The sequence below is a fragment of the Parus major genome, chromosome Z, assembly GCF_001522545.3.
Source record: "Parus major isolate Abel chromosome Z, Parus_major1.1, whole genome shotgun sequence".
In the NCBI taxonomy this organism is placed as follows: Eukaryota; Metazoa; Chordata; class Aves; order Passeriformes; family Paridae; genus Parus; species Parus major.
Genome location: NC_031799.1, coordinates 50,862,592 through 50,884,368, shown reverse-complemented (window position 1 = coordinate 50,884,368; position 21,777 = coordinate 50,862,592). Strand labels below are relative to the sequence as shown.

General features: G+C 37.3%; 1 protein-coding gene across 1 annotated transcript; it reads right to left on the bottom strand.

Moving 5' to 3' along the window:
- Positions 1–108: 108 nt before the first annotated feature.
- On the bottom strand, positions 109–21,738 carry SMC2 (structural maintenance of chromosomes 2). The gene is made up of 25 exons (XM_015652680.2): positions 21,651–21,738; positions 20,767–21,008; positions 19,719–19,868; positions 19,005–19,127; positions 18,042–18,080; positions 17,751–17,861; positions 17,519–17,563; positions 16,814–17,047; positions 16,000–16,149; positions 15,119–15,352; positions 14,113–14,272; positions 12,089–12,206; positions 11,263–11,401; positions 10,894–11,013; positions 10,377–10,581; positions 9,667–9,802; positions 8,561–8,685; positions 7,553–7,746; positions 7,124–7,267; positions 6,689–6,883; positions 5,910–6,110; positions 5,024–5,140; positions 3,589–3,749; positions 2,194–2,341; positions 109–1,324 (listed from the first exon to the last, which is right to left on the bottom strand). Exons 2-25 carry the CDS (start codon positions 20,932–20,934, stop codon positions 1,097–1,099), a joined length of 3,645 nt encoding a protein of 1,214 aa, XP_015508166.1. The 5' UTR covers positions 20,935–21,008; positions 21,651–21,738; the 3' UTR covers positions 109–1,096.
- Between the last annotated feature and the right edge of the window lie 39 nt (positions 21,739–21,777).

Here is a 21,777-nt window from a genome sequence, read left to right as displayed (position 1 = left end):
TCCATACTGCTGCCCTCACCTCATGGAGACAGATGGTGGCTCTGCAGCCCTGGAAGAAACTGTGTTTTTGAACCCATTGCTTGGTCTTCTGCAACAGGGAGGGTTAGATTACAGACACATTCTTTGCCTTTATTATATATACAGTCCTGTATATATTACATATATATAGTAGATGAGGCCATGAGATTGAAAACTTACTAAAAAAATATTCAAGAACTTCAGTATTTCCAAATTATTCCAGACATGGACACATTTCCCCTCCCATCCTCAGTTATATGTACTTTTCTAACCAGTATTCAGAAAGGAAGAAAAAGGAGGGGACACAAATGAGATCAGCCGAGAACAGCACACAAACACAAACCTGACTGATGCTGGCCACCAAGTGGCTGAAGCATCACCTAGCAAGGGAAATGTGGTCAGACCATATACCCACCATGCACAGACCATGGTGGGTTTTGCTGTGGTGAGCAGAGACCTCCTCTGCAGTGCTGTGATAAAGTGGGTTTGGGCTCAGCCTCACTGATGTGTCTGGCCAGTGAAAGCTGCAGGATACAATCATCAGGCAAGTTAAAAATTGAGAAACTGTTGAGTGAAAAACTTTGATGAAGGAAAGCACACATGCAGCTGTGTTGTGTAGTTATATTTAGTAAAAAAAGGTTAAAAATTGTAAAAATAGCTTGGGAGTTAGTTGTTGATTGCTTTGCTCCTTAAATAATTACATACCAACAAAAATTGGTATGACACTTTTCTCTGGAATTTGACAACAGGTGAGGAAGACTGTTACTACACTTTGCAACAGGTCTTCCGAATGCTGTAGAACACAGGTAGCTGAATCAGCTTTTCCTCATACAAAAGCTTTAACTACTGCTTCTATACATTTATTTGTATATATTACAAAGGAATGACAGGAATTACAAAGGAATGAAAGGAAGCAGGACAAAAATTGTCTAGCTTACTTAATAGAACAGACTGTTACAGGCTTATTTCCAATGCGCTTCAGATCTTCAAAAGCTTCAGGTATGAACTAACAGCTAAAACTTTTTCTAATTAGGAAAAAAATTTGAAACCTAAAAAGGAAACACTTAAGAAGGTGCTACTACATATTGATGACCCCTACTTCGTGGGGTCTTTCTTCCCAGCTTTCTATGTTGTTTATCTCCTTCAATACTCTACATGTTTTCTCAGCTTTATTGGGAGCAGACTCGTTTTTTCTGTTTTTAATCTGACTGTATCTTGCAATAGTGGATACGCCATCCACAAACCTGGTCTTGTAGAGGACATTTGCATTGTTGAACATTCCATCCTTCAAGGACACCACAATAAACTAAAACAAACCAGAAACATGTAATAAATGTTGCTATCCAAACAACACCAGAAAAGGCTTCCAAAGAGATGACTCTTTTTCCTTCATTTGGCTAATACCTCAGTAATATTCTTTAAAAAGTATTCTAAAACTAACTAAGGCCCAAGAGAATGTGTCACACAGGTCAATGTACACCCACTATTTCTGCAGTTAATGACAGTTCTGTCCATATCCCAGCACCTGGCCTGGGATACACAGTCCACAATACAGGATGCCTGTTCATGGTGGAAGAAAACAGAAAAAACTGCCACTAATTATGAAAGACTGTAGGATCTTACATAGTCAAAAGATACTACTCAAATAATTTTGCAACACTGGTAACAAATGTTCTCCCTCATTCATAATTTGGAATGGTCAAGTCCTTAATAGGGATGTGTACTGCCTTTTTTTTTTCATGACAAGGTCACAGTGATACAGAGATCCTTTCCAGTAGTGCGTGACTTATTTCAGAGGGTCAACATGAAATATCTTTAACCTCCAGTTAAAAAGAATTCAGGATCTTGTCTGAAACTAAGTGTATCAGAGATACTCCTCCCTCTTGCTCCATTTTAACCAACAGCAGCAACAACATTCAAGTTTCACCACTGCTTCCAGATGAAATAACTCATATATATATATTATATATATATATATAACACACATCCCTAGAATAAAAGAGGTAAACAACTCGGAGTCCTCAGTGCCAGACTGCCTTTGGAAATAATGGATGGAACTGTGAGCAATCTGGCCTGGTAGAAGGTGTCCCTGCCCATGGCAGGGGATTGATATAGATGATCTTTGAGGCCCCTTCCAACCCAAACCATTCTATTACAATAATTTCAAAATCATACCTGGGAGTGTCTGAAATGGGTTTGAAGCATCTGCCCAATATTCTGGGTATGAGAGAGATCAAGGGCTGCATCCACTTCATCCAAGATGTAAACAGGGGCAGGCCTGAAGAGGAGCATGGCTAATATCAAGGATAAGGCCACCAGTGATCTGGTATGGAGACAAGAAAATTATGATTTAATTTCATCTGAAAGGCTATGGCTTTCGAAAACAATTGTTGAACGGCAATAAAGGTGATAAAGGGTCTGGATCACAAGTCTTGATGAAGAGCAGGTGCTGGAGTTGTTTAGCCTGGAGAGAAAGGGGCCCAGGAGGGCCTTACTGCTTTCTATAGCTACCAGAAAAGAGGACGTAGCCAGGTGGGGGTTGGCCTCTTCTCCCATGTAATGAGATAGGCCAAGAGGAAATGCCCTCATGTTACATCAGGGTAGGTTTAGATTGGATATTAGGAAAAATTTCTTCACTGAAATGGTTATCAAGCATTGGAATGGGTTGCCCATAGAAGTGGTTGAGTCAGCACTCGTGGAGAGATTTAGAAGACACGTAGATGTGGGGCTTAGTGACATGGTTTAGTGGTGGACTTGGCAGTTAAGTTAATGGTTGGACTTGATGAGCTTGAGTGTTTTTCCAGCCTAAATGATTCTATGATTCTAAAACAGTCCCTCAAAACCGCATTACTGCTATGATTCTGAAGAGATGGAATGATAATTTTCCATTTCAAAATGTGAAGTCTTCTGTCACAAACAGAAAATATTACTTCTTATTTAAAGATCACGTTAGCTGGGTGATGCTATTTAAAATTATGCTGTTGTTCTAATTCCAGTTCTGAGTTTTGCAATGTTTTTCCACACCTGGTTCTTCCAAGTATTCTGTCCTTAGAAAGTTCTGTATCTCTCTCACCTCTCCCCAAATTCTGTTTCTGCTTCTCAGTTTGCTAATATTTTTTTCCTTAAAAGTTGCAAAGAAGTACATGCCCTACTTGGTAGCCATAGACACTGGAGAAGAAAACTGTTGCCCTGACACTACTTCTATGCCAGGGAAATACTCGCCTACATAGATTTTTGTGGCTACAACTCAAGGAGAGGAGTGTTTAATTCGACATTATGTTAGTTCTACTTAGAGTTAAATGTGGTTTTCTCACCATTCAGTTCTCTTTTTTTTGTCATTTATGTGTGACAGGAGTAAAATCTTGATTGTTATCTTACACTAAGCAAGTGTAAGATTGGACATTGTTCCAAGTCCAAATGTATTAATAGTGCTTCCAATATTGAGTCCATCTAGAAAAAGGCAGAGTTCCCTGACAAGGAAAATATTAGTTTTTTGCTTTTCAGAACTTTAATTAATTAGACATAACATTACATACACAATGACAATGGAAAACAAATGAATTCACCAACCTTTGTCCTCCACTAAGTTCTGTTAAGTTTTCCTTCCAGGTGTTTCCTAAGGCTACTCTGAACTCCATACCAACAAAGACATTTTGAGTTTTAGAGGCTGCTAGCATAGCTCTGGCTCCAGGTAGGAGTGTTGAGAAAATGGAACCAAAGTCTTCATTCACCTGGAAGTCAGATCACAAAAGATGTATGAACATGCTTTGGATGAAAAGCACAGAGTGAAAAACTTAGTGGTGAGCAGCACGACAATCAAGACATCTTTCCCAGTTCAACGTGGTGACTTCTCATGTCACATACAGGACGGTGAGGAAACACTAGCTTTTATTTTATTTATTTATTTTATTTATCTCTGAAGAGAGAAGCAACACCAAAGCATATATGACACCTCTACTAAGCATTTTAGAAGGATCAAGTGAAAGATACATTGTAAGGCTTCTTTATGCTATCAGCTAGGGAAATGGTGACACCCTAACTCAGATTTATTAACTGGCAAATTGTGATTTCTCCCAATTAGTGGACTACTAAAAGTATAAGCACCATGTAAGAGATACATACTTGCATTCTCTCGACTCTTTGTCTTTCCAGGCTTACTTAAACAATGTCCAGGTATGGGCTGGGATGCAACTTTGTAAATGCAGATTGCAATTTCCTAGGTTTAGGAATTTATCTGAAAACACACTTATTCCACCATGTGTGATGCTTTTGCATTACAACTCACTAATTTCTGCCAAACATGATTTTTACAATGAAAAGGTACCATTTTGTTAGTGATAACCTAAGTACAGGCAGGATAATTAATAATTAAATGGATACTTCATCATCTATGTGCAATTTAATCTTGGTTAAAATCAATTTTCTCAAAGGCCAAAAAGCACAAGTTCTGCTGGTACAGCAGAAAAGAAAGTGTCAAAAGATTTCTTTGACAGGTAAGAAAGGTAGAAAGGGTAAATGTTATACTTCTGTAATAATTCATTATATGACAGACCTGCTAAAAAGGCAGAGTGCCTAGGTAACAAAAACATAAATCAGGCATTGCTCTACCCCAGTATTATGTATCCTGACAGTAACAGGAACAGTACCCCAGGTCCACAGCCCCACACCATAGAAGGCAACATGGAACCAGAAAATTTTAACTCTGGTAAAATACTGGTTTAAGAAAAGAAAAAATACTAAAAATAAAACCCAATTAAATTTCAATAGGTGTTAACCTTCATGAAATTTTTGTGGGCACCAAAAAAAGGAAAGAGAAAGTACTTTTGCAGGTTTAACTGGACCTTTACAATTTTCAGAGAATTCAAGTCTTATTCTCAAAAGTGGGAATAAACAGGAGAAATAAAGTTGTTATTTTTAAATATAGGTCAGGGATGTTAATTCTGAAAGTAGACATTTTTTTCCCAAGGAAATATGCAAAATCTAAGATAAGTTTCAAGTATCATACCTTTTTCCAAGCAATATCTAAAGCTTGTTTTTTCTTCCGGTCAAGCTCCTCAATAACTGCAAGAATTTTTATCTTGTCATTCTCTACAATTCTTTTTTTCTTCATTAAGTCATTGTACTGGTGAAATGAGAAGAAAAGATTGGTTTCAATGAGCTATGTGCTCAAATGCATTTTGTGCTAATCTTACAGCTTCACTGTATCATTGTGTAGCTATAAAATAGTCATCAACCACAAGATTAAAATCCAGTGCATTTATTTAACTGCATGAAGGACGTAAGTTTTGGGATTATTTGCAAATTAAAGCATCAGAATTTTCAACAATCAGCAAAGGAGAAGGACAACATTACTCTGAAAGTTGCACATCCAAGTTAATTTGCTTTTCCATAGAAGAAAGGATGCTTCTGGAGGCTGAATAGGAGGAAACAGTACTAGAGAAGACGAAGGATAAAATCAGTGGGCAATTTTCAGACAATCCTGGAATAGCCTGAAGATGCAGATTTATTCAAAACAACCTTGCTACACCATCAAGCTATCAGGCTTGAGGATGAATTTTGTTTTGGTCTGCAGCTTTTAATACAGTATATTGTTCTCAGATATTCTAATGGATGCCACAAAGCTTGCTAATGCTTCAATTTAGGGTGAACTGGGATAAGAATGAATAAAATAGTGTTTTTTACCATCCAAACAGTTCAAAGATCTAAGATTAGTATGAAAGAACCAGAAAAAGGTTTCCTGGTATCTCATGACGATTTAGTTTTATTTTTGGAGTATTGAGAAATAGAGCACAAGAAAATGTAAAGCTACATTATATAAATCTGTATATATTGTACATGCACCATATGACCAGCCGGCCCAATCTTTATAGATTAAAGCACAGAATGTTTACCCTTTCCTCTGCATCAGAAAGCATGTTCATAGCCCTCGTGTTCACATTCCTTCCCAACTTCTCTTTATGCTCCTGCAATTTTTGCAGCTTCTGACTTGCTTCTTTAGGGTTGCTATTTTTGAAATCATAGGCTGTGTTTGGCTGGCCAAAGAGTGTTTTTTCTGAAGCTATCCACTTGTATTCTTTCAGCATTTTGGCCACCTGTAAACAAATAGATTTGCTGAGGCTTTTCCCTCACCCCTCTCAAATGTGAACTGAAAATTAAAACAAACAAACAAAACCCAAAACAAACCAACCAACCAACTAACCAATCAAACAAACCAACCCCACCTACATTCTGAAATTACCACATTAATTCTTCTACCCCAGTGTAGCACAGGTACTTATCTTTACAATGCTTTGTGTGATTTCCCTCATTGTGGACAAACCAAGAATTTAAGGTAGCTTTAATGTATCTAACTTACTTGAAGCACCTTTTTTTGTACATCTGAACTATAACAATGTCACTACATCATGGAATTACCTTCCTTGATTAGTTATCTAATTTGTCCATACAATCAGAATGTTCTTACTGATCGCTTTCTCATGGTGATCTATCCTCTGTTACTCTACACAGATCAGCTCTTTTACAATGTACAATTTCCCTCTTCCTCAGATAAAATTTTTCACATTGAGAGCTGCAAATATGACAGTGCTTAAAGAAAAAAGACTATTTCCTTTGCAAGGGAAATGACCATTCTCAGTCACAAGATGTGAAGAGAAGCACAATTTTGAAATACCTTGACAGCAGCATCAGCAGCCTCTTGTTGACATTTGGTGATGCCATGTTCCAATTCTTTAACCTTAAGTTGTAATTCATTATTTTGTTCTCTGTATTTTATCATCTCTGCACATTTGTCTTTAATTGCATCATCATGTAATGCAATTATTTCCTTCTGCTTGGCAAGCTCCTTCTGTGCTCTCTCTACAGATTCCTGAAAAAGCAAACCAGCAGACATTTATTGGCCTCTTTTAAAGGTGACATTAAAGCTGTATTAGAACTGACACAGCAAAAAGAAAAAAATTCACATGTGAAAGTGAAGCAAAAAATAACTGCCTGGGCTGATTGAATGTGGCAAGTAAGTCTGCAGAAAAACATACACATTATAATGTGAGGTTCAAAGGATCACATAGAAAGCAACATGAAAGTGGATAATGAAAGTATTCACTTTTACCTCTGTTGTAGCCACTTCAGCCACCATAGCCTCAACTTGATCCTGGTAGGATTTGATTGCTTCCTCTGCAGCTGTTATCTGTTGTTTATAGGAGGCCTGCTCTTGCTTCAGCTCTTCAAGTTCCAGAACTAAAGCTTTGACTTCCTAGAAAGATGTTTTCCAATTTATTAGTTTTACTTAAATGGAGAGAATTAAGATTCAGTTTGATGTAGTAAATGCTGTAGAAGATTAACAACACTCATTCTTGAGCAAGGGTGCAATCTCACAAAAACAAAGAAAGAAAAAGACAAAAAACCTCAGTCTGTGACTATGTCAGTGACTACACAGTAATATAGTAAGTCCCAAAATTGAGAGCAGGAGAATCAAATTTTCTGATTTTTGTGCCCACTTTCAACAGGGAGAGAACTGCCAACAAAAGTGAAGTTTTACCTGCTGCATGTCTTTTATTTTTTTGCTTGAAGCATCTGCCTTTTTCTTGGCATTTTCTAGTTTCTGCTCTGCATTACTCCGTTCTTTCAGACACTCTGTTTCTGCATTTTTAATTTTATTCTCTAATTCCTTGTATTTTTTTTCTGCTTTCTTTTTGCTCTCTTCAGTTTTCTTTAATGTCTCTTCACAAGACGCTAAATCAAGAAGTAGAGTACTGAGATTAAGTACTGTTCTCATCTTTAAATTTACATCCTAAATGCCAACTGAAATAAATCTCTCTTTGCCTCCAACAGAAAAAAAGTGGTTGAACACTCACTAGTTGCTAAAGTCAGATATTTCAATGATTACTCTAAGAGAGTGTGTTGTTGCTACCAGTTATTGATAGGGGAGCAAACAGCCACTATGAAAAGGTGACCTTTTTTATAGACAGAGGGAAGAATATGTCAAGTCTCAGGATCAAGAAGTAATTAATCAGATGGCTACCTAACAAGATGTCACTTCATCCCTAGAATACTATGTCTAGATACGTACTTCTGTCCATTTTTTAGATGTTTTACTCGCTGCGTTTTGTGCATTTCTGTCTTTCCTTAGCTATATGAAACACTATTTCTTTCCAATGCTTTCTTGTTGTGCAAACTATGTTACTGTATTACTAACCTTAAGCACCTACAGAAACAGATAGCTTGAAAAAAGCCACGACTACTCAAATATGGGATCAAATCCATTTTTAAACTTCCCTGCAAAGATGTATTTTCCATTATTACAAAGTATATAAAAAACATTAAATGAGAGTATAACCTTTACTATAAGAAAATGACCACCTTTAAGTGAATCACCCCTTTGCAAGCATACCACGATTCTTTGTTACAATGTTCCAAAATATAAAACCAGTATTTTTAAAGTGAAAAGTACTTCTTTCTTAAATAAAGATTCTGTAACTCTAACAGCCTGGCATCCATTTCATTCTCAGCAATTAGTTTTCAGTTAAAAGAATAAGACATTTGTCACCAATGGTTTTCTTCAGGTCAAGCAGCTCTTCCTCTTGTTTGTGGTAAGCACTTTGATGAAGCTTCTTCTGCAACAGCTCTGCTTCCTCAGACTTCATCTCCAATTGCTGCTTCAGTTGCTGGTACCTTTGGAGACAGTAGTGACACACTGCTATATGGAAGGGTACCCAGCATCTCACTTTCAAAGCTGAGTAGATGAATACAGATATTCCATTTCTCATGTAAAATACAGTGATGAGAGTAGGGCAAATAAGTTCAGATGAATGAAAATCCAATAGAGTTGCTTTAATGATAATTGTGAGGCTTGTAGGCATGTAAGTTATTATATATGCAGGTCCTGCTATTTAGCCTGGATCTGACACATTAAAACAAATGCAACTCATGGAATTTGGCAACAATTCACGGACCACTTTTTTCCCAACTGGCAGCATGACAGATGTTAGCTGAATAATTAAAGAAAAGATATCTAAAAGCCAAAGCTCTTTCCTCCTCTTGGCTACATTTCTGGAAGTCTACTGCAGCTCAAAATGATTTGAAGAAATAAATCCAGCTGGTAGACAGCATGTTATGCAACACTACCTTCCTTATGGCATTTTTTCAGAACCGACTAAATATATTTCTCTCTTCCATCTTTTAATATGGTATTCAATAACTGAGTAGCTGAAAATCAAATATACTTAAAATTATTTAATTTAAATGCTTACAGCAGTAGCACTCGGATATTTCTAACATCTTTTTATTTTCTTCCAAGAAAAATAAGATTGACCACAAATTGGAATTCTGTACAGATGTTAAAATTAAGTCTAGAACAGATCCATTTTTCAGTGTACTTCATGAAAATTCAACTAATTTCAATTATACATCAATGTGTACCCTTTTTTTTTACCCTGTGTTATCCAAAACATAGGTTTTTTGCATGTGTGTTTTAAAATTGAATTTGCTTTTTGATTGCTGACTTGCTAATTAAATTGGGAGGAGAGGAAGGAAGGGAATTATTTTCTGCATATTACATTCTCAAAAAGCCTATGGCCTCCCAAAACAATTCATTATGTTCAATTTACTCAGTCAGATTAAGATAAATTACACATTGTATAGTGCAAACCCTACCTTTCAGCAACAGTCTTCAAGCTTGCCAACTCATTCTCTACAGCTACAAGTTCAGATTCCTTTTTCTTGAGTTCTATTTCAACATCTTTCACTTCTTGAAGTTTAGACAATATTGGTGTAGCCTGTGAGGAGGCACCTGTTCAATGAAAAAAATTTAAAAGCCAGGCTAATTGTAACTAGACCCATTACCATTGGCAGTTGCAAATTCTAAACATTAACCAATAGGCAGGTTGATAATTTCTTTTAGCTGAGAGACAGGTACAGCAGTTAGGCTAAAGTTAGAGTTCTCAGAGGAGAAAGACTACCTCCTCTGTTCCCTAACTTAGTTTTGCAGGCTCTGAATACTACAAATGCATATCTTATGCAAATAGCTAACTTTTCATAATTTATTAAATTATCGCAAACCAATGATGAATTGCTTCAAGTAGTGCTTGAATTCCAAGCACTTTTGCTTCCAAGAGAATTACACAGTCTCTTAAGATTTAACTATTTAAAATCTAAATTACTTTATGTGAAGTTTGTCAGTAATTTTTTCTTAAACTAATTAATATTATTTCAGCTCAAGACAACTTTAGCTCAAACAGATTATTCCCAGTATGTGTCTAAACAAAAAGGTTACTGTTCATTTTTATAAAAAATACTCAAGAGCAGTAAACATATCAACAGGCACACAATATTATTAGTATTATATGAATAGAACCAGCAATTGCCTCCATGCAGAGTTCCTTGGGGATCAAACACATCTCCATCAAGAGTAACGCTTCTTGTCATTATCCTTTTGTCAAAAGTCACTTTCTTAGCATTATCCATGTTATTACAGACCAGTGTTGTTCCAAAGACATATTCCATTGCTTTCTGCAGTTCAGGTTCATATACAATTAGAGAAAGGGCTAAATGCAAGTTATCGCGGCCAGCCTAGAAATGAAATGAAATGCAATTAGTGTGCCTTAAGTTATAAGTTTCAAATTGGATTTCTGTCTTTTATTATCAACAAAAGACAGTATCATTACATTTTAAAACTATTTCAGCTACAAGTGGAATAATTAATACCCATTTAAACCTCACAAAATTGAACGGATACAAAGGAAAACAAAATCAGCATATCCTAAAACCCCCAAAAGAAATTCACACAATAATAACCATTAAGAATTCCAGGTTTGTAGTACAGAAGCAAAATTAAAACTGGACAGAAGTAATATAATGTAAAGAGTGTATTTATTTACATACCAAGCTTTGGGCCAACTTGACTGTGCCTTCTTGAACACACCTGGCTGAAATTTTGTTTAATGGAATGATGGTGTAGCGATGCTTTAGTTCACCCTTTTCTAAAAGCTTTTTGCCAGTAACCTCAAATGAAAAATAGTTACAAAGCATACTTGAGTACACAAGTGATTTTGTAAAGTGAGACAATAGGGCACTGGAAAAAAACACATCATTGCCACCAACTGTGCACCACCTTCTTGACCCAGTTAAAACAGGAACATGGGTCCAAACCCAAACTCTCAAACATTCTGTAACAAGGCACATGCTTGCCAACCCTGAATCATACAACCACATGTCAAAATTCAAAGTTCTGTACTAACACAATAAACTTACTTCTGTGTCCACAATAATGTTATAGAGTTTCCCTCCAGCCACTGCTTCCAGGGCTTTGGCATTGGATAGATCTTTCACAGTAAAAAGAGACACAACAGGGCCTTTCACATGGTTTGGATCCCAATTTTTTTCTGGATGTCTTAAAAGAAATACAAATTATGACCATGAATCATGTTTGTTTTCCTCTCACACATCTTTAAAAAACTTCTATTTAAAACCCATGATGCTTATTGTTCTCATATAAGCAATTCTAAATTCTATCAGAATAAGAATCCCCAACAAAAATACCTGTCAAATTAAATACTTCACAAGAAGATATTTGATAATGAAGAGTCAGTTACATAGTCATTAAAAGGATGTAATTCCTGATTTATTTACATATTTTTTCGATTTCTTTTTCCAATGGGTTCTGTTATTACCACAGCTATAGGAGTATGTTCAGCCTATTACATAAAAAATTAAACCTGGGGATATGGGTATTTGTCTGGAGTTGACCTCCAAAGAGGAAGTCTTTGTGTCCAAAGGCAAGAAACAATGATTATATATTTCCTAGTTTAGACCTTTGGATTCTATGGCTCTGGCTACTGAAGTTATGACTTGAAAATGCCATCAGACAAAACTTTTAAATTCTAGTGACTCTGACAAGATTATAACATTTCCTGACATTCCCCCTCATCTTCCTCCCTTCACTTTGCAGCATGGGTAAGACAGTCATTATTCACTGGCACTAAAAGCAAAGCAAGAGCTAAGACATTGGTAGAATCATCTGGTAAAAGGTCCCCAAAAACCCTTTCAAGCATCTTTCAGGATCACACTGAGATCTTACTTGTATGTGAACTGTAGATGAGGAAATTTTGCCATTAAATTTTCACTCAGTTCTCTTAGCCGGTTGATATCAGAAATCAATGCCTTCTTTTTTGCTAGGAGGGCTTCTCCTTTCTCTTCTTCAGAGTTGAAGACAAGCAGTAGACATATTCAGAGCAGAGAAATCTACTATCTTAAAAATCCTACACTGTTTATTTACATATATATAGAGAAGACTTTCTAAAATACTTTGCAAATGTTCACACTAAATAATTAATACTATTGTGACACCAAATACACAAATAAAAAGTTTAAAATGTAATGTTCTTCTGTAAAGGTTAATCTGGAATATTAGATAACAGTTGGGAGGAGTGTCAGAAACAAATTTTACCTAGCATAAGAAACAAACTATAAGAGGTGTTTTAGGTACATAAAAACAGGAATCAATAGTTGGTCCTCTTTTCCATCTAATTTTATGTGGAATTTAATTATGCCATCAAACTTCAAAAGATTCAGCCCAAAGTTGCTAAAATCAAATTATTTCAAGCTGCTTTCTGTGGAAGTTTAAGAGTTTGCAGAGCTTAGATCAGAGAAATTTCTTTATGCATGAAAGCAGTGTACTTCATTTTTCATCCCCCTCCTGCATTGGGGCTGGGTGAGATGGAGTGAACACCCCACACAGAAGCCCTCAAAGTGCTGCTCTTTGTGTTTCCACTAAACAGGCATACAGTAACTGTAACACAGTTTTGGCTACTGCTAAACATGCTGGCACAGGCACCAAGGCTCTCTCTCCAGTCCCCCTTCCAAAAGCCTGTGGGTAAGCAACAGGTTGGGAGGGGACATAGACAGAATATGGGGTCCAAGGGATATTCCATACTATTATGAAGGTGTGCTCATCAGTAAAAGGTAAGAGAAAGGATGAAGGAAGGGAGTATCCATTATTAAGGCCTTTGTCTTCCAAAACAGCCTTCCAAAATCAGCATACTGAGGTCCTACTTCACAGGAAGTGGCTGAACATTTCCTCCTAATTCCTGATGGGAAGCAGAGCATAAATTCTTTTGTGTTCATTTGTTTCTGCATCCTCCAGCTGGCTCCAAGAAAGAGCCACCACTGGCCAAGTCCAAGGCCAAGACCATCACTGATGGTGGTGAAGCCTCTGGGATAATACATTATAGAAGGGGGAAAAAAAGCCAAACCTCTCTGCAGTGGCTGGAAAGAGGAGTGACAATATGTGAGATGAACAGCCCTGCAGACAACAAGGCCAGTGAAGGAAAAGGAGGAGGAGCTCCAAGCACTAGAACTGACATTCTCCTACAGCCTCTGGTGCAAACTGCTGAGGTAGCGGTGCCCTGAAATATGGACCATGGAGGTCCAGAGTGTAGCAGATATCCACCTGCAGCCTGTGGAAACCAACACTAGAGCAGGGTCCTGTAAGAACCTGCAGACCCAAGGACAGATGAGTCCATGCTGGAGCAGGTTTGCTGGCAGGATGTGTGACTCCCCACGGGACGCACAATGGAGTAGCCTGTTCCTGAGGGACTGCACCCCATGAGAGGGACCTATGCTGGAGCAGTTTGTGAAGAACTGCAAGCCATCAGAAGGATTCACACTGCAGAAGTTCAGAGACGACAGCCTCCCCTGGGAAAGAATCCCATGGTGGAGCAGGGGAAGAGTGTGAGTCCTGTCCCCGAGGAGGAAGGAGTGGCAGACAACATGTGAGGAATTGACTGCAGCCCCCATCCCATATCCCCCTGCGCCACTCATAGAGAGGAGGTACAGAATATCAAATTGTTAAATAGAGCCTGGTAAATTAAGTTAAATTGATTTCCCCAAGTCAAGTCTATTTTGCCCATGACAGTAATTGCCAAGTGATCACTCCCTGTCCTTATCTCAACCCATGAGCTTTTGGCATGTATCGTCTCCTCTGTCAAGTTGAGAAGGGGGTGGTAGAACAGCTTTGAACACCTGGCATTGAGTCAGGGTCAACTCACAAGACTTCTGTATTACTTTCAGATTGCCCCAAAATTATGCATCAGAAGTACAGACCTGAATAGTTCAGCTCCTTTATCTGTTTCTCTAGGGTCATTTTCATTTTTTCGACAGTTTCAAATGCTTTTCGGTCTTTCTTGTAGCCTTCATCCATCTTTTTAACTTCAGCTTCTTTAGCTTTTAATTCTTTTTGTGCATAATTTAATTTCATTTCAGCCTATAAGGAGTAAGCAAATACAGAATGAGATCTTCAAAGACAATCTTGCAGGTGCAAATTTAGAACTCTTGCACTGCCAAGCTGCCCATATAATTCGTAAGATTTTCAACTGGTTGCAGATATGACAAAAAACAGCCTTGGAATTTGAAAATAATGGCATAGGTTATCTGGAAATTAAAATGTTATATTTAACTATGGTAACATGAATATATGAACATGAGTAGAGTCTGAGAAGAAGGAAAGTAAAATAAGGTGGGATACAGCTCTCCTTGTTCCTCTACAGAGAAGAATTTCTCCTTAAGTGAGACAAGAAAAGTAGACTTTGGAAATTTAAACTCCACTATCACAACTACCCCAGCAGAGGTTTTCTACCTTAAGACAAAACAAGTGTTGTCTCTTTCACTCATGTGATGAGCACACAATTTAACTAAGGAGAAAATAGTTTTTTCTAAACTCTCCATTTCACAATCACAAGCATTTTTATTTTGATTCCATTTAACAGTAGAAATCTCTTTGACTGTGTACCATGGACAACAGTCCTTTCTTTCCTATTCAAAACTACTGATCATTTGAGTACAGTGAATCCTACTTTATATCTCAAATGCCAGTTTCTAATATTCCCTCGCAGCAATATTACAGTATTTTCCTGTGCAAGGATATTTTGTTTATATTTTATCAAAAAGTTAGTTTAATGCATATACCAAAATGTAAAATATCTTGCATAGATATTCTGCCCCTCTTTTCAAAAACCTTTCATTGACCTTTCAAAGCATGTGTCAATTTGTTTTCAGACAATTTTCAAAAGCATGAAGGCAAGTCTGAGATAGGCAGAGGTTTTTTTCTTACCTGTTTAGCCTCTGTTACTGCTTTGCTAATTTCATCTTTGCAGATCATCATCTGTCCTGAAAGAGTAGCTTCTTCACCATCCTTATTGCTGGACAGGCCAGCAGACACAGCATTAAAATGCTGTTGTGCTGCAGCTAAAGCATGTGCATCGTTTTCACTTTCTTTCAGTAAAACATTTAATTCTTTCTCTAGATTCTGTACTTCTTTCTCCTTCGACACTAATGCTTTAGAATCCTTCAGCAAAATAAAGAACAAAAACAGAAAAAACTAAGAGAAAACCTGAGTCTATTTCCTTGTATGAGGAGCAACAAGCAGTTTCATCAACTACATTTCCATGACCCTTTATCAGATTTTGCGATCTTGCAATATGCCTTTGCATGTTTTCCAATGCCTTACTTGCCCCATGAGTGTGCTAAATATCTTCAGAGGGATGAAATACAAGAAGTGGTAACAAGAGCCCAAGAACTAGGAGAATTATCTCAATCTTCCCAATACCTAAAAATAATACTCCTGCATAAAAAACATTGATTGTCAAAAATATGCAAGGTAGAGATTTCTTATTTAATTTGAAGAGTAATGTATGTCCAGAGAGTATAATAGTTTTCTACAGGGACCTCTGCTGAGCTTAAGAGAAAATCTGGGGCCATAAGGAGTTGCACTGTATTTGTATTTGCATCATGTCTTTCTCTAGTGGGAACTTAGTACCTATGCTGTACAAATTGAACAATGCCCTTAACATTTGTCTCTGCTTTCTTGATATAATTCTTGCCAATCACAGGATTCTTCATACCATAACAGGAAAGGAAAAACAGCTGCTGAACTGAATTCAAACAATCTGAATTAATTTAGTATGTAATGAAAATTATATACAAATATCTTACCTTCTGCATACGTGTTACCAATTCATTGTACTTAACTTCTTCAGCTTTTAAGTTTTGCTTCTTGAGATCAAGAGCACTTCGTGCTTTTGTATTAACTCTTTGATTTTCTGAAAGAGCAGCTTCCAATGCACGGAGTCTACCACCAACTTCCTATAATCAGTAATAAAGGTAATTTAATTTAGCCTGTGAAACCAGTGCTGTGTTTGTAATATTTTGTCTTCTGTTCAGAGCTTTATATAGAAGGAAATCTGGCCAAGCAGGCAGTAGTCTCCAATACCAACAGGTCAGACCATCTCGTACGTCTGAAATCCAACCTAACTTGAAGGTACTATTGAACACTGATGTCACTCCATAAGATGGGACATTGTCCCTGTACAGAAAGGAGATTTAGACATTCAAAGAGTCTGTGGGCCATCCTGTATTTTGTTAAGTTTACTGCCCCCAAAATTGAAGTCAATACTGATTATTGTCAAACAAAACCATCCTTACTTTTCTTTAGAGACATCAACAAAAAAAGGAGAAAAACAAGTCTCTGGCAAAACTTACCATTAAATGCACCAAGTGGAAACATAAGGGCAAACAGTTTTTATGCTTGTAATTTTTCATTTGCATTTCAGACAAAAAATCCCAACCCTTTAAATGGATGTCTTCTAGACAAAACTGACAATGAACTAACAATGAGCAATGCATAATCTAAGCAACACACCAGAAGAAGATAAAAATTCAAGACTATATTATCTATAAGAATAATTCCAGTGACTTAAAATTCTTTGTATTCAGGTATTAAGATGAGCACAACTCTGTTTCCATTTACCTTATCCTTTTCCTTTTCCATCTCGGCTATGTCTTCATTAAGTTGTTTTACCTTCTGTTCAATTTCACCCCTTGATTCCTGAAACTTCTCTACATTAGACTGCATTTCCTTTAACAGATCAGTGGAAGATGCTTTTGTTTCTTCAGCCAGAACAAACTGATAAGCTATACAAAAGCGGCTTAAATGTTCTATTTCTCGTACTATTTTTTGGTATTCTAGGTAAGATGCTCGTTCCTGAACAGACAAAAATAAAAACAAACAAACAAAATAAACAACTCTAAAATTTGATGGAAAAACAATGTTACATAAGACTACTATAGAAATCTTTTAAGTACCTCTAAACATCAGTATTTTTAAGTAAGAAGGATTCTTCATGTTATTCTCAGCAAAAACAATATTAATATAATTGATTACAGACAAGAAATACTGCTTAATCTAATTTTCTTAAGAACTAAGACACTTTAAAATAACTTTTTATCTAGTTCTCTTGATTTTGTCCTTCTCCCTACATCTTTCTCTAGGATTTCCCGGAAGTCAAAAATGTCATATGCTCTGTATATGGAAATATGACAAAATTCTCTCTCAAAAGATTCTACAGAGCTTGAAAACATGCTGTTGTTTTAGCCAAAACATACTGGTTCAGGGTAGTTGAAAATATTTTTTCAATACTTGAAGGACCTTAACACCCTTCTAATTTTTCCATACCTCTTTCAGTTTCTCTAAAGTTGGACTGATCTCCTCATTTAAGACCTGAAACACATAACAGAAGATTTATATTCTGATTTTACTGAACTCTAAACTTTAAACATGTCTAGGCATGGATAACTAGTTCCAGGTGCAGAAATGAAATATTCTACAAGTCAAAGTCAACATTAAACTGGTTGTTCAGTTATCTTTAACAAACACCAATGAAAGCATACTTTACAACATGTAATACCGTTTGAATGCTTTTCAGTTTTGACTCCTTCTTCTCTATGGTTTTCTGAACAGCTATTTTCTTGCACTCATACATCCTAGTACCAGCTGCTTCTTCAATCATAGCTAAAATCTAAAATAAAGCAATGCAGAAAAATTTGATATTCCTTCTTATGTTAGATTGGTTCCATTAAACTGAACATCTCATCTCCCTCCAACCCTTATTTTTGTTGTCCCCCTCCCAACATATCATCATATCATTCAAATCAGTTCAGTAAAAGTTCAGACAAAAAAACTCCCACAACTTTCCTACCTCTGGTGGCTTCATATTTAGAACTTTGGTAATTTGTCCCTGTTGACAAAAAGATAAGAAGAGTGGTAGCAAAAAGTAAAACCAAAACCAAAACTTCAAACCCCCACTCACTTTTATACATTAATTCCCCACTCACTTTTTTACACTGTATTCTAAGCTCAAGCACTTTTGAATTTATTTTTTTTTCTAAACAATAATCAAGTTTACTCAATTGTTTCGCTCTTCGAAGTTCAAATAAGTCACTCTTTCAGGTAATATACCTGAAATGGCCCTTATGTCATATATTATGCTCATCCTCCACAGTCCTGATTACATCTTAAAGGAGTAATGCAAGTATTTTTCCTAGAGTCTTACTGGATTGCTGATGTTGAATAAGCTCCTAATCATAAACCAGCTTTTTTGGTGATGTAGCTCATACATAACAGGGAGAAAGAGAGTGTGTACAAAACTGTCCCTCCTTTGCCATCCACTTGGAACAGTTACATTTGAAACAACAAATCCTACTCTGTTTTATTATTCCTTGCAAATATTTCAGGTATTTGTCTAGTTCCTTACAGTCTTCTAATTTTGTGAGCTTTCTTTTGATAATTGTGGCTTAAGAAGGTACATATCTCAACTTCATTCAAGCTACTGTCTAACATGCAGCACAAATTATACAAAATAAAATCTGCCATTTTAGAATATTTATAAAAGCAATACCTATCTGTTAAGGAAAAAAAGATACAAAATAAAACGGGTACATATTCCAGTAAAGTCTGCTAACATGAGGTCTTGTGCTACAAGATGTGTTTTAGGATCAAACTATGCTGTACTGGAAATCTTAACTACTTAACAGACTTAATTTTTAATTGATAAGATCCTACTCTAATTAGAAAATGAAGTGTTTTCCCACTATCTCCCCTGTCTTATTAAATTTAGTGAAAGACCTATTCTTTCTGGATTTTATAAAGATGCACACAATACCTGCATAATGAGGAAGTGAGGATTATTGACATTGAGTCCAACAGAACAGAAAAGATCCTGCACACGACTGTTGGCAGCATTCACGCCATTGATAAGATACTTACTTCTACCTCCAACAACAACCTGGAGAGCAAAGACAAAAAAACCGCTTTGTGTCGTGAGAATATAGACTGTAATAAAGAATAAAACATCTGAGCAAATCACAACTGCATACACATGTATGTGTATACTGTGCAGAACATCAAAACAGAGCTTGTTTGACATTTAAAATATTTAACTAAAATGTAAGAAAGATTAGTCATTGAGTCATTGATACTGTCAAGAAACTTTCAAAAAAGCTCTACTTTAAAAAACTGAACACTCAAAAAATAATCAAGAACCAAAATCACAACATCTTCATCAGAAAAAATAAAGATTCCTTTGTTCCTGGAGACCAAATTTAACACACAATTCAGATACTAAGAGTAAGATATAAAAACAGAAAAAGCCACAAGACAGAAAATTTAAACTTGCTATATAAACAATCCTAGCTAACACACTGGATCTACTCCTACAGTTTATGGAACTAAGTACACTGTAAAGGCAACATAGAAACCTTGCCTCTATTGCAGAAACTCAGGGACTTTAAAAACTACCTTTTTTTTTCCTTGTTTGCTCTTGAGCATGGTAAAAGTGTATATAGGTTACAAAAAAATAAAGATATTAAAGACTCACCTGCCTAGTCACAGTGATCTCATCATTAGCTTCAAATCCCAGCGGACTTTGACTCTTGTTTGAATTATCAAAGTTAATAGACACAGTTGCCTTTGTAATTCCAGCTTGCCCATTCTTATAAACTAGATCTTGCAAGTTGGAAGCTCGCACCTAAGTCCAGGGAACAGATAAATACTTTTTTGAAAGTAATTAACTTCACATTTTCACTGTACAACCATAGGTTTTGGAGAAATTAATAAAAAAATGAAGATTTAGCTTCGTATTTATGTGTTCATATGAACAGACACATGGGAGCTGCAGAGTGCTATCAGTGTCATACCACAACCAGTGTGTTCCAGTCTAGTTTCACTTATCCAGCTGTTTCTGCATCAGATGTATTCAGTCTCATACAGCGTTCAGTTCAAACACTGAATACAACTGTGAAAAAAGCCGCCTGACAGTAAATTTATCTAACATGCATATATTTTTCACAATGCAGTTCACAAGGAAGTGATTCAGAAAGTGTTCCTTGGAGGTCTGCTGGCTTTGTCTACAACTGGGGAAAGGTAGGGATGGGAAAGAAAGGAAATTAAAAAATCACCTTCAGACAGAGATTAAAATTGATGTCAGAGCACACAGTTTTTTTACGAGAATAAAGCAGATATATTATCTCTTAAATAGCAGGTGTTGCATGAAAACTTTTAAATTTTTTTCTGATGAACCAGGTAGCCAGATTTTAAGACCCAATTTAAGAACTGAAAACATTTATTACAAATGGGTAAATTAGTGCCTTTAGATGCAAAAGATCTTTGGTTTGAAGCTGTTAGCCTATTGCTTTAAGCCACATTCTTTGTGTAACTGGTATGTGGATGAAGCTGTAACTCAGCCTTAATGTAAGATTGAGAAACAATGACAGAGACACAGATTTATGTAATGAAAAATCCAAATAATGAAACTACTTCTTTCAAAGAAGCACCACTTCAGGTCTTCCGTGGGAGGTCACTCACTAGAGCAACATGAAAAATTGCTGACAGAAGAAAGTCCTTTCTTAAAGGTCCCGTCTCTTTACCTGTGATAGATTGCTGATTCCCAGAATGAAACAGATGGAGTCCAAAATATTGGATTTGCCGCTACCATTCAAGCCAGTAATGGCATTGAATAACGGGTCAAAGTCACGAATTTCCGTCCTCTGAGCATAGGACTTAAAACCTTCAAGAACAATTGACTTGATGTACATCTTCTCAACTTTCCTAAGGGTTCAGTCACAGTATTCCTCTGAGAAGCACTAAGAAAGGTATCTGGATCGTAATCCTGTATGTTTCAGAGTAAAGAAAAAAGAATAACCAAATGAATCATACTGCCAAACAACTAGACCTGTGAGAAAATAGAGAGAACGCATGCCTTTTACAACAAAAATATCATGCATTTATAAACGAAAAAAGCCAAGTAGACCAGAGATCCTGGCAGTATCCCAACAATAACCTGTACTTCAGAACTCCTAAGCGACTTGCCTTCGCACAAAGTTTATCACGACACTTGGGTATAGACTCGCGGCAAAACCACGGTTTTTCGCAAAGCTGGCCGCCAGCGAAGGGGAAGGAAATGCCCGGATGTTTCAGAACACGGCGGAGGCTCTATTTCCCGCTGGCAGAATTGCTGGACCTGCTCAGCCACACCGCCCGCGAGGGGTAAAATCCCAGGGAAGCGGCAGCCTCGGCTGAGAGGCACCGAGAACAAGGACCCATCAGAGCCGCATCCCCGACCCTGCCGCCTTCATCGCGCTGCCCCCGCGGCCCCGCCAGCGACCCCGCTCCAGCGAGCCCTCCCTGCCGGCTCTGATGCCAAATCGGCCGCGGGCAACCCTGCTTCCCTCCCCATTCCCGATTCTTCACTCGCCCACCCACCCACCCCCTTGCAGAGCTGATCCCCGATGCCGCTGCCTCACTCGCTCACCCCCGTCCGGCGCCGCTCCCAGATGCCCGCCCGTCCGCCAGGATCAAATTTTGGCGCCCAGCGTCTCAACCGTTAGGGGCGGTGCCTGATGGCGGCCGTCCCCGGCCCTCAGCCCGGCCCGCCCTCC